At 38.4% G+C, this 19,867-nt stretch overlaps 3 protein-coding genes across 3 annotated transcripts; all 3 read left to right on the top strand.

Moving 5' to 3' along the window:
- Positions 1-1,395: 1,395 nt before the first annotated feature.
- Positions 1,396-2,664, top strand: LOC145800850 (uncharacterized). Its single transcript, XM_082890597.1, has 4 exons — positions 1,396-1,446; positions 1,743-1,820; positions 1,980-2,004; positions 2,207-2,664. The coding sequence occupies exons 1-4, from the start codon at positions 1,396-1,398 to the stop codon at positions 2,662-2,664; spliced, it is 612 nt and encodes a 203-aa protein (XP_082746723.1).
- Positions 2,665-2,715: 51 nt separating this feature from the next.
- Positions 2,716-9,109, top strand: LOC114319718 (uncharacterized). Its single transcript, XM_082890598.1, has 3 exons — positions 2,716-2,974; positions 8,173-8,876; positions 8,957-9,109. The coding sequence occupies exons 1-3, from the start codon at positions 2,716-2,718 to the stop codon at positions 9,107-9,109; spliced, it is 1,116 nt and encodes a 371-aa protein (XP_082746724.1).
- Positions 9,110-9,259: 150 nt separating this feature from the next.
- LOC145800851 (uncharacterized) lies at positions 9,260-9,723 on the top strand. Its single transcript, XM_082890599.1, has 2 exons — positions 9,260-9,424; positions 9,550-9,723. Exons 1-2 carry the CDS (start codon positions 9,260-9,262, stop codon positions 9,721-9,723), a joined length of 339 nt encoding a protein of 112 aa, XP_082746725.1.
- Positions 9,724-19,867: the final 10,144 nt, after the last annotated feature.

A 19,867-nucleotide genomic window follows, 5' to 3' on the forward strand; every position in this document is an offset into this window, starting at 1 on the left:
TCATACAAACCAATATTTACTAGCTAGAACAAACTACAAAAAGCAATCTAATTTATTAATAAAGAGCACAAGACCTGAAAAAGAGACATTTAATTAGATAATATAATCAAACAACATTAAATTTGTTTTCCTCTGTTTTTATTTTTGTGATTTTCCTCTTCACATACTTATATCTATTAGAAATGTGTCTCAAGTATAATTGAACCTTAACAAATAAATAAAAGCAAACAAAAATCATTTTTTTCTCTACCAATGAAAAGCATATAAGGGAGCAAATTGTGCATATAAATGTAAACCAGAATGGAGTTAGAAGAAGCGAAATGAGCTTACAATGGAAATTGTCAAATTGAGAAGCAACCTAGCAGAAAACCTCCATCAGCAATGGCACCACATTTGCTTCTGGCAACAAATTGTGCAATGCTCAACAATTTGGCCTTGAAGAAAGTCCTGTCTCCTTCACTAGAAGATTCGGCATAGGTTTCCCAATGCTGTGTTTGGTGAGGAGATTTGAGAAGAAATTTAAAAAGAAAAATGAAAAAGTTTGGTGTAATGTGACCAGTTTCGTACACATTTTCTTTTTTTTTTCCAAATCTCTTCCCAAATTCCCGCCCAAACAACATCAGAGCCTCAAAGGTAATGATGCTAATTGCATGCTTTTAAGGATCTCCTAAGTACACGTGATAAGGGTTTTTAGGGTCTGGAAGACCACCAGTCAAGACATAACAGAAGAGAAGATCCTATTTCCCAAGTGAACTAGGCAAGACGAGGATCTTTTACTCGAAAATGATCATCAATAACATCAGCCACATCCGATGACAGTAGTGCCATAGGATCGAACAATCCTTTAGCCCTAGCCTCAGGCTTGGACTCACAAGTCGGCCCAAGTGCAGCGAGTGTGCAGTAAATGGCATAGAGGGTATCCTCTACAAACTCAGCCCTCCCAACAAATGAAGGTATGTTCCGCTGTGTTTGGCTGAGCAATTTGGAAAGGGATTCGAAATAGGAAAGAAAAAGGGTGCTGCTAGCGCCTGTCAAAATTATTTGGACTCTCTATTTTATAATTTTTTTTATTATAATTATACTCTAAAATAAAATTATATTAAAAAATATTATTAAATGAAATACCTACTTATCAATAAGAATTAATACTCTATAATATTAGACATCCACCTCCACCCCCACCCCCACCTCCACTCCCACCTCTAACTCCAACTATACGTATTCTATTCTATGTTTGTAAACCCTAAACCTATTACTTTTCATAAGCAACTAACATAAACTCTAAATCTATTATTTTTCATAATCATCTTAAATCCTGAATGTGTTATCTTCATCACCATCATCAACGCTATTGAACTTGAAAGTTTTGCTTCACTTATGTCACTGTGTAGAGCAATGGAGGAGGAGGAGGAGGAGGACAATTCTAGTGAGACCGACGTTCCATTGGTAAGTTTATCTATCTTGTGTTAACATTCTCGGTCGTTTTCGGTTGTTCTTGTTTCGTTCGAGCTGTTCGGTACTGATTTGATGACTATTAGAATTATGTTTAGTAATACAGTACTGAACATAATCCTTTCGTTCGATACACAGGTTCCGAACATTGATGCAGATAGTCAGTACTATTCAACCGAATATCATCTTCATTTTCGTCACTGTTGAACTGAACAAAACCATTTGTTTCAGGACTGTTAAAATGAACATCATTTTCTCAATTTTGAAATTACATTCACACGTGTTTTCAGGGTGATACTTCGACTAGAGGCAGTAAGGTTGATTCAGAACTTGTAATGGATTATAGTAATGAATTTGTTACTCATGAGGTGAGTCTTTGATTGTTTTACAAGTAATGTACCTTTCTTATGTGCAATAATCGGTTAGTTTAATTTATTTATTTATTTCAGATTTTCAAGAGTCGAGATGAGTTAATTCGATAGGCACGTCAAGTTGGAAGAAAAAATGGATTCGTTATTGTCGTGCAGAAATCAGATGAGGGTGGTATTCGAGGTAGAAAGCCAAGACTTAGCTTAGCTTGTGAGAGGAGTGGATCTTATAGGGACACTCGAAAAAACAGCAAGCCTAAGACAAAAAAAAGCAAGACTAACTAGTACAAAAAAATGTGAATGTCCTTTTTTATTACTGGGCAAAAAATTAGCCACAAATGATGACTGGATCTTGATAGTTGTTTGTGGTGTGCATAATCACTCAGCTGCAGAATATCTTGAGGGTCATTCTTATGCTGGAAGGTTGTCACATGAGGAAACCTCTTTGTTGGTAGACATGTCGAAGAGTATGGTACAACCGAGTGAGATATTGGTCACATTGAAACAACGTGATGATGCAAATGCTTCCACAATGAAGACAATTTACAATGCACGTCATAAGTATAAAGCTGTTGAGAAAGCTGGGAGATCTCAAATGCAACAACTATTAGGTCAGTTAGCGATGAACAAGTACATTGAGTGGCATAGAAGCTGTGGAGATACTGAGACAGTGACTGATTTGTTCTTTGCACATCCTACTAGTTTGAATTTGTTACGTGCATTTCCAAAAGTATTGTTAATGGATTGTACTTATAAGACCAATCGATATTGGTTGCCCCTTCTGGAGATTGTAGGTGTGACATCAACAGACATGACCTTTTCAGTTGCATTTGCATACCTTTAGTATGAGGAGGAGGATAATTATACATGGGCACTTGGTCTTTTGTGTAGTGTCATGGATGAAAATACTCTTCCTTCTGTTATTGTCACAGATAGAGAATTGGCCCTTATGAATGCCATATGTACGGTGTTTTCTGCAACTACAAATTTGTTGTGTAGATGGCATATTGGAAAAAATGTGCTTGCTAATTGCAAAAAGATGTTTGAGACAAAGGATAAATGGGAAATGTTTATAATGAGTTGGAATATGTTGGTTATGTCATCGTCTGAAGAAGTACACATGCAACGACTGTCTTTGTTATATAGTGAATTCAGTACTTATCAAGATGCACTTCATTTTGTTACCTCACCTTGGTTGGATACATACAAGTCGAAATTTGTGGCTGCTTGGTGTAGACGTCCCCCGAACGCCCCGGGAGGGTTAAGCTCCCGTTCTGTTCATTTGGAGTCACTACAGCTCGGACTCTTGAAATGTCAGGGTTCCTAATCTGAACCAAAGAGTCCAAATCTGGCAAATCATTTTGAGAAACTGATTTTTTGAAAAAGTAGTGCCAAATATGGACTGCTTTGCCAGATACAGAGTCGCCACCTAAATATTTTATTTTGGGAAATTTAGGAAACCCTGACTCGGTGCCAAGAGGCCACGTGTCCGTCATCACCAAAGTTGCCTCGGCTCGGGAACTTGGGTACGATTGGGGAAGGTCACTTCGTGAGCACCCCCGCTCGCCCGGTCATAGACCGGCCTCTACTAACCATGATATCTATTTTTGAAAACATTGTGAGTTCTTATTCCGGTTATTAGCCTAGTTTACTATGTGATGCTCACAGCATACAAATATAGACCGGGTCGTCCGAATTGGAACAAAACATTTCATGCTTGTCTTTGAAAATGGTTTGCTACCCGCAGGTAGGCTTGAAACATTTGATGATCTATTCCAATTCAAATAACCCAACCTTCACCCACAGGCATTCAGGCAGTTATATCAGATAAGCACATAGCCTCATGGTAAGCATGCTATTCATGGCAGTCACTCACACGCATGCAAGGATGCTAAAGCATAAAGCTTACCGAGTACTCCAAGCTAAAAAAGAAGTTTATTAGAAATCATGCATGATCCTAAATATACAGAAATGCCTAATGCAACACATGCAAAAATGCAATTATAGCAGGCTCGGCTATTCTAATATGGCATATGAAATGTTACAACTATCATGTATTCAACTTTGAAATTAAAAATACAATGCAGTTAGTATGATGCGCCGAGCCCGGTGCATGCAATACAGATGAATGATGCAAACATGCTGTCATACTGTATGCTAATTTAAACATGCCCTAATCTAACCATCGTAAGCGGATAAATAAAAGGGAGAAAGACGTAGGGTTGGAAGACATACATCACACACACGCACACTTATTACAGTTGCGCCCTCACTCGGAGGGTCCGAATAAATAATACAGTCCAAATATTACAGTCCCGAATAAAAGAATATTACAGTCCAAAATATTACAAAATCCTAATTAATTAATGAATTAACTAAGAAAGCAAATAAAACTGGCGTGCAAGCCAGGGACTGCCTTGCTTCTGATAGATGATGCATGTCCGGATTGTCTTGCGCGGAAATCCACCGGAATGCCCCAATTAGCCTCTGTTTACACCTGTTCTTGAAATGTGTGCCAAGCCCCAAAAGGTTGCTGATTCTTCGTTTTGCTGCAACAGAGAGCAGGAAAGGGGCATAGCAATGTATTTGCACAGATATATGCATGTATCGATCCTCGTGCCACCAATCACGCATACCGAGGCATGATGGCAGAGGAGTCGAAATGCACAACTCAATATAGGATGAATGCACATGAAACTACAGCTAAAACCTAACTCCATCATGGATAATCTGGAGTGTCGGCGACTGGGGAATTGAGACACATTCCGTCACTCGGAGTACGAAATGTACCTCGTTTCCCGTGCCCGGGCTAACTCCTATTCCGGACATGATGCAATATGCATGATATGCGTGAAATGCAACTAAGATACAATCCTAACATATACAATGCTATGGAAATGAAATGCCTCGAAATGCGTGCACACGGGCACGCAAACCGAGAAAATACAGAATGCACTGAAAATGAGGTGCCTCGAAATATGTGCATGCGGGCACGCAAATCGAGGCGATGATATGTGTCTCGAAATACGTGCACGTGGGCACGCAAACCGAGGCGACGACAGGTGTCTCGAAATACGTGCACGCGGGCACGCAAACCGAGGCGATGATATGTGTCTTGAAATACGTGCACGCGAGCACGCAAACCGAGGCAATGATAAATGCAATGAAAATGAGATGCCTCGAAATGCGTGCACACGGGCACGCAAACCGAGGCAATGGCGGAATATGATGAAATGACATGGAAATGACAAATGGGCTTATACCAACATGAGTGAGCCTCAGCCACACTCACATAGGATGCCGGCGGATAAAAATGGAGTGCCTCGAAATGCATGCACACGGGCACGCAAACTGAGGCGATGACAAAATATGATGAAATGACATGGAAATGACAAATGGGCTTATACCAACATGAGTGAGCCTCAACCACACTCACATAGGATGCCAGCGGATAAAAATGGAGTGCCTCGAAATGCGTGCACACGGGCACGCAAACCGAGGCGATGACAAAATATGATGAAATGACATGGAAATGACAAATGGGCTTATACCAACATGAGTGAGCCTCAACCACACTCACATAGGATGCCAGCGGATAAAAATGGAGTGCCTCGAAATGCGTGCACACGGGCACGCAAACCGAGGCGATGACAAAATATGATGAAATGATATGGGAAATGATATGCAAACATAGTAATGGGATTTCAGCACTAAAAGTGGGGGAAAACAGTCCCGAAATGAGGCGAAATGACATGAAATGCAAGGAATTGTCCCGAAATGCGAATTTAGGCACCCGAAATGGCCTATAGCTATGCCAAACATGCACAATATGGACGTGCAATTCAAAGACAGAAGCTAGACAGTCCCAAAAGATGCACTTTCACAGTTATAAACATGGCCAAACAGCAAGTATAGGTAGGGGAAAAATAGCATGCAAGAATAGGGGCCAAAAGAGGGGTAATGAAGCAAGTGGTATAAGCAAAACCCAAACTGAAAAATTTCCTTCTACAACACTGAAGAGGGACCAAAAATATGAATATTTATAGTATATGGAAGACCTCAAATCGGTATACAAATATGATAGAAATGTGATGCAAAATAAAGCTCAAAAATGGCTATAACATGAGGTATACAAAATAATCACCATGCAGCCAAAGACCCTTAACAAAACATGTAGAATGGACCAAAATAAGCACTTTTCTAGAACTGTAAAATGGCCAAAAACAAAAGCATGGTAGGCTAACTAAACATGCAAGAATGGGGAATAAAAGAGGGATATAACATGAAGTGACCTATGGAGACCCCAAACCATGAAAGGACCTAAATGAAACATGAAGTATGGACCAAAATAAGAACTTTTTCAGAACTGTAAAATGGCCAAAAACAAAAGCATGGTAGGCTGCCATTGCATGCAAGAATGGGGAAGAAAAGAGGAGTATAAAGGGAGGTACAACATGGAAGTCCCAAATGATGTTGAGCCCTTCTTCAATGTTGAAGAGAGGCTCAAAATAAGCCTCATATCAGTTTACCACATGCTCGAAAATAAATTTCTCATGGGTCAAAAATAGCATGTAAAACTATGACATACAAGAGGGTCAATGAAGCAAGTGTATCATGGAGGGCTCAAACAGGGTTGAGCCCTTAATGAAAGGTGAAGATGAGCTCAAAATAGGGCCCTTTTCAGTTAGGGCCGGAGCTTGAAACAAAAAGGAAGTGGGGCTTACAAATAGATCAAGAAAAAGGGTCAAAAGGGTAAAAGTATTACTTACCCTTGAAGACTCAAACTTTTGTTGCTTCTTGGATGAATTTGCAGCTGCTTTGGCCTTCAAGAATCCTTCCTTGTTGCTGGAAATGAGATGGTGGTGGTAGAGCTTGGTGGTGTAGAAGGAATGATGGTTAAGGACTTAGGGTTTTTTGAAGAATTGAGAGGGATGAAGATGGAGTTGAGTATGGAAGCTTGAAGATGAAGTTTTCTAACCCCAACAAAGGAGGCCACCAGCTGGTTATAAGGGTTCAAAAGGGGGTGTAAAGGTGGGAGAAAAGGAGAGGAAAACTCCCCCACAAAATATCCCCCGGATACAGATAATATCTGGGGGATATTGCCCCACAGCTGTAAAGTGCACAGTGCAAGGAACACGGCCAGCCTATCACTTTTGTTGCAGGTGGCCGGCCGGCCACAACCCCTAGCCGGCCGGCTAGGGGTCAAAAGGTTCAATCATATTTTCTGGCCGGCCAGCAACTGGGGAGGTACTCCTATGTGTGTACAACACAACCATGTGGTTGAAAGTTGGAGAAAGTGGGTCCAAGGGGTTCAACATTGGCTCGGAAAGAGGGGGTCAAAAGGGTCAAGTTGAATTACTGGCCGGCCATGAACTTTTAGGGGCCTCTCATGTGTGTAGATCACAGATATGTGGTTCAAAGTTCAAGAATGTGGGCCCAAGAGGTTCAACATTAGCCCGAAAGAAAGGGGTCAAAAGGGTCAGGTAACCTTAATGGCCGGCCACCAACTTTTAGGGGCCTCCCATGTGTGTAGATCACAGATATGTGGTTGAAAGTTGGCAACATTAACTCCAAGGTATTCAACATTAGCCCGGAAGTTGGAAAAACGGGCGCCGGGAGGCTCCGGAGGAGAGATAACTGGTTGCTGCAACAATTGCTGGCCTCCCACCCTTCAGTGACCTTCCCTGTGATAAAACAGAGGTACCTGCCAAAAATGAACGAAAACCGTTGCAAAACGAATGCTCGGGGACCAAAACACGCAGTTCGGGATCCCGAAAATGGGCTGTTAAGCACCGAAAGTGGCGTTCGACCACGAAGTGGGTTTCCGAAACCCCGGTGTCCCTCAAAAGGGAGAAAATAGGAAGTATGCCAAAAACCGGAGCAAAAGGAGATGGTTAAGCGGTCCCGAACCAAGGCACACGGCCTGACGGTTCCGAAAACCGGAAACCGGACTCCGAAATGGGCAAAATGGCCTATGGCCACAAAATGTAGCCTACGGCCACTGAGAGATGGTCTACAGGACCTCTCCCTTCCCTCAGGAAAAGAAACAGAGAAAATCGAGTCTGGTTCGCAAACCGAGACAAGGCACAGAAGAGGGTTCGGAAGTCCGGAGGCAGGGCTCACGGCCGCGACCCTAAAACTTCTGAACAAGCACATTATGCAACATCACCAAGCGCTCGATCGGTGACGTCTAAGTCTTAAGGTCGGTCAAAAATGGGGTGTCTACACTTGGACTGACACATTTATGCACTTTGAAAATTCTACAACAAATAGGTAAATACGAACATTTAAATTTACTAGTTGTTTGGTTTTTTATAACATTATTTTTATAACAGTTTATTTTCATATATAGGGTTGAGAGTTCACATGCAAAACTTAAAAGATATCTTGGATCAAGTCAAGGAAATTTTGAGTCGAATTGGACAAGGATACACAATTTACAGTGAAATAAAATCATCATTTGAGAAAAGCAAGTTAGTTGTGCAACATGATTTCAAACCTGCGCAGTTTAAGGAGCTTCGTGGTAATGTCTCAATTTCTACATTAGAGATCATATTGGTTGAGTCTAAACGAGCATCTTCTGTTGGTATTGATATTACGGCATGTGGATGTGTTGTTCGACGTACTCATGGTTTGCCATGTGCACATGAGATACCAAATTACATGAGGGAAAATCGGCCAATTCCTCTCTCTTCAGTTTGTTCATATTGGACTAAGCTTGATATGTTGAGTACCCCACACACTGTAAGTGAAGAGTGGACTTGTACACCTGAGTTAGAATTGTTTGCCAAACGATTTGAGGAAGTGGATCTAGATATGAAAAGGTTTTTGTTACAAAAATTGAGGGAGTTAGCCAAACCTGATTGTACATTTTTGATTGAGCCGGAAGTGAAGTCTAATCCACGGGGTCGGCCAAAATTGAAGATTGAGGCCTCCACTCGTCATGAGCCATCTGCGTTTGAAATAGTTGCTTCAGCACAAGATAGTTATCCACCCGGAGTCATTGCCAAGGCGAGTGTAACAACAAAAAATGTGAAAACAAAGAAGAAAGAAAAGGTACATGGTTTACTAGTGAGGTATGTAATTGTGTCATGTTGTCTACTTTATTATCTAACATTGGCATTGGCCTGTGATAGGTTCACCAGCTTCGATCATTGAATCCAAATTGCTTTTTAGAGGCATTCCATTCTGAATTGAGACGATATATTAAATACATTAAGGATGTTGCAGCAGATGACAATTGTGGGTTTCGAGCTATTGCTGGTTTGATGGGTTTTGGAGAAGAATGATGGTTACAAGTGAGAAAAGATTTACTTAAAGAGTTGCATGCGCATAATGACCACTACAGGAAATTATTTGGATCACAAGAGAGAATCGATGACCTGACCAACATCTTGGCATATTTTGAACCAAACCCTGGGTTGGACCGGTGGATGACGATGCCTGACATGGGTCATCTTATATCGTCTTTCTACCAAGTCGTTTTGGTCCACTTGTCTATGCAACAATGTTTGACATTCCTCCCTCTTAGGTCAATACCGACGTTTGTTGCCTCTCGCAAGGAGATATGTATTGACTTTGTCAACAACAACCATTTTGTTCAAGTATTGGTTTCTAATATTTTTGTACATTCTAATATTTTTGTACATTCTTGTATATTATAACGACAAATTTCTTAATAACGACAACATTTTTGTACATTTTAATTTTTTTTTATTTTTTTTTGTAGCTCATTTTGGAGCCTAGTCATCCTATTCCACCCATAGCAACTAACTGGCGGAGGTACCATGACCCTTGTGCAGTAGGCTGGGAGGTTGCATACAGTTCCAGAGTGCAACATTTCAAATCACTCATCAATCTAGACGTCACCACAATTGAAACAGTAGACCTGGATGAGGACTAATGTCATATGAGTGAGCTAGGAAATAGAATTAGAATGGATTTCAGTTATGTAATTTTTTTTGTTAAACTAACTTAGAATGGAAAAGAGCGAATTAGAATGGATTTAAGTTATGTATTTTGAATGGATTTAATTCATGTTATTTTCTTTATTCTAATGAATTGGAATGGTAAACATTGAATTGAAATGAATGTTATTTTCTGTGTTGTACTGAATTAAAGTTGATGAAAAAAGTGAATTGGAATGGATTCAAGTTACACAGTGATGAACCATATATGTTCGGTATTACAGTGATAAACGAAGACCATCTGTTCGGCATTAGAGTATTCGGTTAGTCAATAATGAACAGAAAATTCATGTCTATTTATTAGTCCAGATTTGTTTATTCAGTGATGACCATAAAGCAATAAACTTATTAATATTTGAAACAAACAAACTATCAAACCATCCAATCATTTCAAACCATCAAACCAATTCAAACCATCAAACCATCTAAACCATCAAATGTTCGGCATTACAGTGATAAACTAAGACTACCTGTTCGGCATTACAGTGCTGAATAAGTCAGTTTTATTCGGTTCTACAGTGCTGAACAATGAGGATTTGTTCGGTTAGTTAGTGATGAACAGAAAATTCATGTTTATTTCCATCTTTATTTATTCAGTGATGACCATAAAGCAATAAACTTACCAATAGTTGAAAAAAACAAACTATCAAACCATTAAACCAATTCAAACCATCAAACCATCAAACCAATTCAAACCATCTAAACCATCAAATGTTTGACATTGCAGTGATGAATAAGTCAGTTTTATTCGATTTTACAGTGCTGAACGAGGAAGATTTGTTCGGTTAGTTAGTGATGAACAGAAAATTCATGTTTATTCATTAGTCCAGATTTGTTTATTCAGTGATGACCATAAAGCAATAAACTTACCAATATTTGAAAGAAACAAACTATCAGACCATCCAACCAATTCAAACCATCAAACCATCTAAACCATCAAACCAATTCAAACCATCAAACCATCTAAACCATCAAAATAATTCATTGAGTGCCCAAAAAGGTATGGTAAAGTCATATACAAGCCTAGCACCATCAAAAAGTCTAATATATAGTAAAGTGTTATCTGACATTTGTTATACTTGTGTCTAACACCATCAAAAAGTCTAACACATGTTTGAGACTAAGATTTCAAAATACACATTCAAAACATTTGAACCCAACAAATACTAAAGCCTAAGACGTTGCTCCATGCTTCCTGCGACGAGTGTACACCAAGTTCTCTGATGGTGTGTGTTCTTCAGTGGACTGTTGGCCCTCCAAGACTTGTGTTATCTTCTTCATGGCATTGCGTAACATATCTCGGGTGGGAGCTGCTTCATTGTATCCAATTTCAAGTATTGAACGTGAAATGCTTAAGGCACTGTCAATGCGCTGCAAACAATAAAATAAAACTTAACAATTGCCTTAAACAAAATATATATGAAAATGAAAATGAAAATGGTAAAAATTGACATACGAATTGAAGTTCACGATAATCAGCTAATGTCTCTGTGCGTGGATTATACTTAGAACGATGTGTCGGGTTTTGAACTTGCACGTGTGAAATGGAAGTAAACCAGTCCAAGTAACCTGGCACACAATCCCATGGATGCAAGACTAGAACACTACGACCTATCTCAGACAACAAGTGATTTTCCCAACTCTCCCAAATCGTATCCAAGTATTTATAGGCAATGATGTACTGTTTTGCAGTGGATCCTCTAGAGGCTCGAACTGGAGCAAGCGGAGGTGAGGGAATAATTTGCACCCTACCAAACTGTCTCAGTACCCTATCTGGATGGTATGGTTCAACAATGTGCATACATTTTAAGCATCCACTCTAGTAAACAACATCAAAAAAAGGATGCTCAATACGGTTATCATGGTATGGATCCCAAATAACCTACAATAGTAAAAATTTTATATGTAAGTTATGAATTAGATTGAATAATAAAAAGTAATATGTACATACATTGACATAAGATTGACACTTACGTCATGGTCCTCTAATCTGTCGAGGTCCTCTCGCAACCTTTGTAAAATAGACGTTGACGAACCAGATTGGGTGCGAGAAATCTAACAAAAGACACGAGGCTGATCTTCTTTATAGTCCAAATTGGGGTGGGGTCTAGCACCAACAAAATGCTTGTAAATCCAAGCTTCCAGCAATGTCATGTATCCCGCCATCTGTTTTACGGCATACCTTGTGGCAGTACCCAATTGCCGGTATAAAAAAGCCAATGCGGCTGCACCCCAAGCATAAGAAGCAACCGATCGCAAATCCATAAGAAAAGACAAATACACTACCAGAACACGTGTGCCTGTCTTGTCTGCAAATAAGGTACAACCTAACAAATATAACAAATATGCCCTAGCTGCACACTCAATGGTATTATCATTGTCCGCATCAGACACTGACCCAAACCGTTGTCTCAACCATTCTACCTTGATAGACTGGCCCCGTGCTACCTTCAATGCTACATTCACGTCATCTATTGTTACTCCGAAAGCCTCAACTAGCAGATTTGCAGCGTCAACATTTGATAACTTCTTGCAAGAGACTGATTTACCAATCACTGGAATCCCTAGAATTACACTAACATCATCTAAGGTTGGTGACATCTCACCAAATGGTAGGTAAAACGTGCTTGTCTCTGGCTGCCCTTTGTAGAAAGCCATCTTTCTACAAAGGCCGAAACTACAACTTTGTTTACAAATTTGTAGGAGCAACTCACTAAAGAAATCAACCCCGAATCCTTAATTAAACCATGAAATTTGGACTGTTCATTATCTTCCAAGTTGAATGACCATTCTCCAACTTTAAAACCATGATTTAAGCATTTAAGTATTCCACGTTCCTGCAACATAGAATAAAAACAAGAAAAAAGAAAAAAGAAAAAAAAAGAATTAGTAAAGTTGAAACAAAATTTGAAACATTAAATTAATGTACGACAATGACTTACATCATTATGCCAAATTTTGGCTGCTATGTGACAATGAAAACTCTTCAAAATTGAAGGATCATATGGCCCTCCAGGAAAAGGTCCAGTAAAATCTTCATTAACTTTTTCAGTTGTGTCTGCTGGTTGGTCTTCATAGTCACCCATGTCTGTTGGTTCATCACCTAGATCATCACCCATGTCTGTTGGTTCATCACCCATATCTATTGGTTCATCCCCCAAATCATCACCCGTGTCACTCACAGTAAATTGATTGCCCTCATCGTTTTCAACCTCAACCGTTTTTGCTCGAGCAGCACCAATGTCATTCATGTCATGTTCATTAAATCCACTACCTTGATCCTTAGTCTTACGAGTGCGTCGAGGTCTCTTAGCCACTTTTTGAGAAAGTATAACATTACGTCTCCTAGACGCTGTTGGGCGATCTCGAGCAGTTTCCACTATAGCTGTCCACCAAGTACAATTAGATGTAATGCATTAGAAGCATGCCAAGAGCAAGGCCATCAAAAACAAAAACAAAAAAATCCTAAATAAAATTATAGACAAAAACAAAGCTTTCCCAAAAAAGTGCAAAAATTTGAAAGCCTAAACAATTAGGAATTTGGTATTAAAAACAAAAGGCTTATTGATTATGACCTATTATTCCATCTTGAGGGATACTGCCACTGTACATACTGGTTAGGGGCTTGGAGGGTTGCATATTTCTCCTGTGTGCTGAATATAGTAAGCAACAAAATTTATGATGTTCACTAACTGGTTGTTATGCAGATTGTTAAGCTGGCTATACTGTAGGGATGGTGAGTTGAGTGACAGTGAGCAAAGACCTAGGCATGAGAGGACAGGGTGTGGAAGGTTGAGTGACCTAAGGCACTATATCATTTCTAACTTTATCTTGCTGCAGGTTCTGAAAGCTGGTATAAATACTAGGGAGTTATTTGTTGAGGGCCTAGTGAAGAGAGGATACATTTTTGGAATCAAGTCTTTTATTACTTCTTATATTATTTTTCCTGTCTCTTTGCTGAGTGAAATGGCTTTAATGAGGGTTGAGTATGTTAGCTCAGGAAATAGGGAGATTTGTTGCAGGTTTTCTTATTGTTGTGGGTTGAGTGACTTAGCCTACAAAATGTGTGTGTGTGTGCATGTGTGTGTGGGTGTGTGGGTGTGTGTGTTGAAATGGGGTGGTTCAAGTGTAGGTCAACTGGACAATTCTGGGAGCAGCTTTGGGCTGTTTATTTCCTACTTGATTGCGTGTTATGCTGTTTCTTTGTGGGAAGAACTTCACCCTGATGAAGGATATGGAGGTGAATATGTTAAGTGTGAGAAGCATTATTTGGTCTATAGCTTGGGCTTGCTTGGGCTTTACTGCTAAATGCAGGTATGTTATGCAGATAGAATAGATAGATGACTTAATTAATATCCTTAACTAGCTTACTTAAATTAGCTCACACAATTCAAATTTCAATAAGAATCAAGTATACTATAATAACTAACAACAAAGTAAGAATCAAATTTAATAGATAGATGACTAAATTAATATCCTTAACTAGCTTACTTAAATTAGCTCACACAATTCAAATTTAAATAAGAATCAAATTTAAATTAATACCTCCATTCTACAAAGTATCTCAACCCTGCACAAGTTCTCAAGTTCTAACTGACAAAAAATTTAATACCATCCCTCTAAACATACATGGACAAAAAAAATGTGACTATAAACTTGAAGTTTAGGGATTTGCTTTAGCATTATTTTCTGATTTTTGATTTATTGGGTTTTATTAGGATTTATTGTAGTTTTTTTTTTGGCAACTATTACTGAGGTTTCCTAGGATGATATGTAATAGGTTTTGCAAACTTGGCTTAGATATTGATTAGTTGAGTTTTTTGATTTGGGATTGATTCACTGTTTCCTTTTTCCCTCTACTTTCTTTCTTTATTCACTTATCTTCTTGTCTATACTTTGTTCTTCTTCTCTACTGTCATTCCTTCTGTGCTACATCATTAATTCTTTTAAAGGAAAGCTATATACTATTATTTTAGAGTTCGAAGGTGGACAAGTTTATTTTAATATGTTCCACCATCCATGATGCAAATTAGCATTAGGATGGTAGTGATTCTGTCTGACTTAAATAATATGATCTCCACTTGGTGGGTTCATGATATCATTGTCCCACCATAATTTTTTTGGTCAATAACAAAAAAAATTCATTAATAAAAAAGTAAGAACATGGAATAAAAAAATAACAATAAAAAGGAAACCATAAGGACAAGAAGTCCCCAGCAAAGAAAAAACAAAAGAAAAATATCCTGATCTACGAAAAACCTTCCAATCTCTAGAAATAAAAAAATAAGGGAATCTCCTTTAAAGGAAGGAGATATTGAAACCCAAATGAAGCCAAGTAGTGAATCTTCTCCCATAATCCCTCCAAATCATCACTTTTCCGTTCAAAGATTCTATCATCCCCTGTTAACCATATGACCCACAAAACTGAACACACAACACAATTACAAAGATCCTGAGCTTTGTCACTTGAACCAAAACCTCTTAGATCAACACAAAACAAATGAACACAAGAAGAAGGAACTACCCACTCCACCTCCACCAAGCGAATCACCCTCCACCATATCATTGTCCCTCCACATTGAAAGTTGATAAAATCCTTAAAGCCTTTGTGAACTCACGTTGTTACCACTTTGATCACAATATGGGATTAGTTTTTCTTTAAGCAAGGCTACTTGAGGAGATTTACATTTTAAGTGACAACACTTTAAAATTGAGGATTAGGTTGGGCAGGTTTACCTAAAAACTCAAGCTTATTGTTATCCTGACTTAGTATAAGGAGAAGTTGATAGTAATACTCTTCTCTCATGCTTAGTATATTATTCATAGTCACTTCCAAGCCTGAAGAGTTGTTACTTTAGTAACTGAGAGTTATGGTAAAATCTTTAGTGAGGGACTCAGGCCATATAAACAAGAATCTGGAGAATTTTGCATCGAATTTTAGGTTTTTCTAATTGGATCGGTGGCATTGGATACAATGTAGTGGTTAGGTAGAATTCTTATAGTACCCCCAAATGGTTGCCACAAGGTGATATTAAGTGTTAGAGAGCCTGGTGGGGTTGAAAGTATGAGGTTTGCAAATTGTTAAATTTACTCAAAATGGGACAGTAGGAGCCCCTTGAAAGCATGATTATGTTTGAACACTCATATCATGTCTTCATGCACTTGATATGTCTATATCTATTTAACAATTATATGACAGTGTTAATATACTTTTCTTAGGTAAGGATAGATGTCAGAGTTTGAATTTAATATGTAAAAAAATTAAGAACAATATGGAATTTCAAACAAAGAAACTACAATTATAGTTATTATACTTTCTTATATCTCTTTTTTCCTCTTCTTCTCACCTCTTCATCATCCTCATTTTCCAAACAAAATTGAACTCACTCTGAAAGTCTGATCTAAAAAAGAAATTAGATATGTAGAGCCCTTATTTCAAAACAAATGGATTGTTGTTAAACCCTGAAATTAATAAATAAATGAAATATTTGAGATGGGGAAATAGATTATAATTGAATCTACAATTTCCTATTGTGATTTGTAATTCCCAAAATCAATAAATCCAATCCGTAAAGTGTTACCAGGCCTAAGGTTCAAACCAAAAATGACCAAAGCAACAAAATTCTGTTTTAACACTTTCAAAGTTCAAACAAGAATAACAACACTAAGTCATGTTTAACAGGGAGTTTCTTTTTAATTTCCTTAACAAGCCCAAGGTTCAAACCAAAAAAAGACTCGAGTAAGAAAATAACACTGGGTCATTGTTAACACTTTTCCACGAAAGTTCTTTTTTTAATTTCATTTTCAAACTATCATGAGATTGTAGGACAATCTTCACTATATATAAATAGATTAAATTCTGTTGTGTACAAAACAACAACAAGAATATAAAGAAATAAAGAAAATGAGAGAATTTGTTTGATTACAAAAACCCAAACTTGAAATAAAAAGAAATAAATAAAAAATAGATTTTATTTTGTTACAAAAACAAAATTAAAATCTAATTAAATAAACAAAAAAAAAACAGAATAAAAATTAGACAACTTACTTGGTTAATTTCTTTTGAATAACTATCTGATCAAGTCCAGTGTCTAACATTGTGTCCTTAAGACAGATTCGTCCTCTCCACGTTGCTTTCAGAATCTGGACGTCTATCTCCCAGGATAAAATGATCTATCAACGAATAAAAGCAGCACTACAATTTATTCATTCGTCGAACACACTAAGTATTTATACTCTCTGTAGCAAGAACTTAATGCAAAATGAAGAATAAATTTATAGCAGAAGATGGAGTACGAAAATTGGAGTATTTTTCCAAATGGGGGGACTTAGTCTATTTATAGATAGATTGGTGGCTTTCCATTTTGAATTAAACAGGTACTGTACCTGTTCAATTTGAATTAAACAGATACAAAACTGTGTAGGCACTGTTTGGTTTGAAATTCAAACAGATTTAGAGCTGTTGGGTTCAAAAAACGGAAGGGCCCTGTTTGGATGTACAGAAAAAACCGAACCAGATTATTTCCGGTTAAAATGGATTTTATTTTACCAAAAAATAAAAGTAAATTCAAATATTTTTTGCCCAAAAAGATTAGTATTGGGCCGAACAAGCCCAACCCAACCACACACCACACACCACGCACCCGCGCCCAAGCCCAACCCAACCACACACCACGCACCAGCGCCCAGGCCCAGGCCCAGCCCAGCCCGCTTGACCGACCGGACGGACGGACGGACGGCGGCGGCGCGCGCGCGTGTGTGGTGATTTTTGGGTCCAATGGGTCTAGCCCATTTTGCCCATAACCTCTCCCTCTAAAACACTTGGGTACCCCTTGGGGCACACCCCAAGTACCAAACCCATGCCTTATAAACCCTTTCAAAACTTCCCACCAAATCAATGTGGGACAAGCCATTTTACAACCTTAAGGAATTTCCACCAAAACTCCATTTCCATGGAGCACGCTTTGGCTTCAATTTCCCATTCACTCGGTAATGGTTTTGAGCAACCAAATATACCACGTGAATCACAACGCGGCATAGAACGTGTTACCACTTTGACCCGAGTAAATCGACGCTCGGGGCCCACTTAAAAAATAGACCAAACTTGAGAAAAAATTCTGGTTTTACCCAGAATTTTTCTACCATTTCCAACAATCCCCCACATGAATGGAATTTGATGACAACGGAAATGCAACAATATGCAGACTTGAACGAAAGAGTATAAGTCGAAAATATCTTGCATCAGGATAGGTAGTTTTCGGCCTTGAACCTTCCCTAGTGATAACCTATCAGACTTACTGGCTAACCAATGGACGCGATGCCTTGAATTGTTCAGCCGTTTGTGTAAGCCAAGACAATAGATTTCACACAAAATATCTTCTGACACATCGTGGTTCTCACTGTTGTGTTCATTTTGGCCTTGAACGCACCTGGTTTTCATGAGTATTTCTAGAGAATGTAGCCTTTTTCATTCTCATAGAACCGGCCCCAGTTCAACACTCATATAGGTGATTCTTATTGTGAGTATCTCCTTACACTCGTCTTGATTTTATGCCTTAATCAAGATATAAGTAATCATTAAAAGCAAAGCTTATCCTTATACCCATGCAGACAACATATGTTGCAGATATCACTCTCACCATAGGAATGGGTAGGAATTTTAATCCCTTGGTGATTTCTAGCGAGCCATACATAACTTAGTTGTCCCTTTAAACTTAGTTCTTGGGATCTCTAGTCATATAAGTAGGGTTACCATTATGACGACTCTTATGTAATAGGCTTTAATCCCATCCCCTTTGATGAACTATACACTAGCTCTTTTGTCAAACCTTTTGTTAACAGATCCGCAATATTCTCTTTAGATTTTATATAATCTATTGAGATTATTCCGTTTGACAACAATTGCCTTACGGTATTATGTCGACGACGAATATGTCGTGACTTACCGTTATACATGTGATTCTGTGCCCTGCCTATTGCAGATTGACTATCACAATAAATGCAAATAGCTGGCACAGGTTTTGGCCACATTGGAATGTCTTCTAAGAAGTGACGAATCCATTCTGCTTCTTCTCCTGCTTTGTCCAACGCAATGAACTCGGATTCCATTGTGGATCGTGCGATGCATGTTTGTTTCGTGGATTTCCAAGAAACAGCAGCGCCTCCTAGAGTAAAAACATATCCACTTGTGGATTTTGAATCTTTAGTATCCGATATCCAATTTGCATCACAATAACCTTCAAGTATTGCTGGATATCGAGTAAAGTTCAAACCATGATCACGGGTGAATCTTAGATATCTAAGAACCTGAATGATCACTTTCCAATGGTCTTCTCCGGGGTTACTAGTGTGCCTACTCAATTTACTGATAGCATAAGCTATATCAGGACGAGTACAATTCATTAGGTACATTAGACTTCCAATGATTTGGGAGTATTTTAACTGAGACACTGCATCACCTTTATTTTTCGATAAATAAAGGTTGACGTCTACAGGTGTTCTAGCTAAATTTATATCATCCTTGATAAATTTACCAAGAATTTTCTCAATATAATGTGATTGAGATAAAGCATATCCGTCAGATGTTTTAGTAATTTTCATTCCTAATATAACATTTGCGACCCCCATATCTTTCATATCAAATCTTTTGTTAAGCATCTGCTTAGTTGATTTGATCATGTTTTGACTGCTTCCTATGATAAGCATGTCAGTCACATAAAGACAAACTATGACATATCCTTGGTCAGTGTTTTTAACATAGACGCATTTGTCACATTCGTTTATCTTAAACCCATTAGTAAGCATTGCATGATCAAATTTTCCATGCCATTGCTTAGGTGCTTGTTTTAATCCATAAAGGGATTTTACAAGTCGACAAACTTTCTTTTCTTGCCCTGATACTACAAACCCTTCAGGTTACTCCATATAGATCTCTTTATTTAGATCACCGTTTAAGAAAGTTATCTTAACATCCATTTGATGTATTTCTAAATTAAACAACGCTGCTATAGAAATAAGCATGCGAATGGATGTTATTCTTGTCACAGGGGAATATGTGTCAAACTAGTCCAGACCTTCCGT

This window comes from Camellia sinensis, chromosome 10 (assembly GCF_055761805.1).
Source record: "Camellia sinensis isolate YWXY chromosome 10, ASM5576180v1, whole genome shotgun sequence".
In the NCBI taxonomy this organism is placed as follows: Eukaryota; Viridiplantae; Streptophyta; class Magnoliopsida; order Ericales; family Theaceae; genus Camellia; species Camellia sinensis.

Coding starts and splice junctions, on each gene's coding strand:
- LOC145800850 (XM_082890597.1), top strand. CDS start 1,396: ATGGAGGAGGAGGAGGAGGAGGACAATTCTAGTGAGACCGACGTTCCA. Junction 1,447..1,742: donor GTGAGACCGACGTTCCATTG/GTAAGTTTATCT, acceptor ACGTGTTTTCAG/GGTGATACTTCGACTAGAGG. Junction 1,821..1,979: donor ATGAATTTGTTACTCATGAG/GTGAGTCTTTGA, acceptor ATTGTCGTGCAG/AAATCAGATGAGGGTGGTAT.
- LOC114319718 (XM_082890598.1), top strand. CDS start 2,716: ATGGATGAAAATACTCTTCCTTCTGTTATTGTCACAGATAGAGAATTG. Junction 2,975..8,172: donor TTTGTTATATAGTGAATTCA/GTACTTATCAAG, acceptor TTTCATATATAG/GGTTGAGAGTTCACATGCAA. Junction 8,877..8,956: donor AAACAAAGAAGAAAGAAAAG/GTACATGGTTTA, acceptor GGCCTGTGATAG/GTTCACCAGCTTCGATCATT.
- LOC145800851 (XM_082890599.1), top strand. CDS start 9,260: ATGCCTGACATGGGTCATCTTATATCGTCTTTCTACCAAGTCGTTTTG. Junction 9,425..9,549: donor ACAACAACCATTTTGTTCAA/GTATTGGTTTCT, acceptor TTTTTTTTGTAG/CTCATTTTGGAGCCTAGTCA.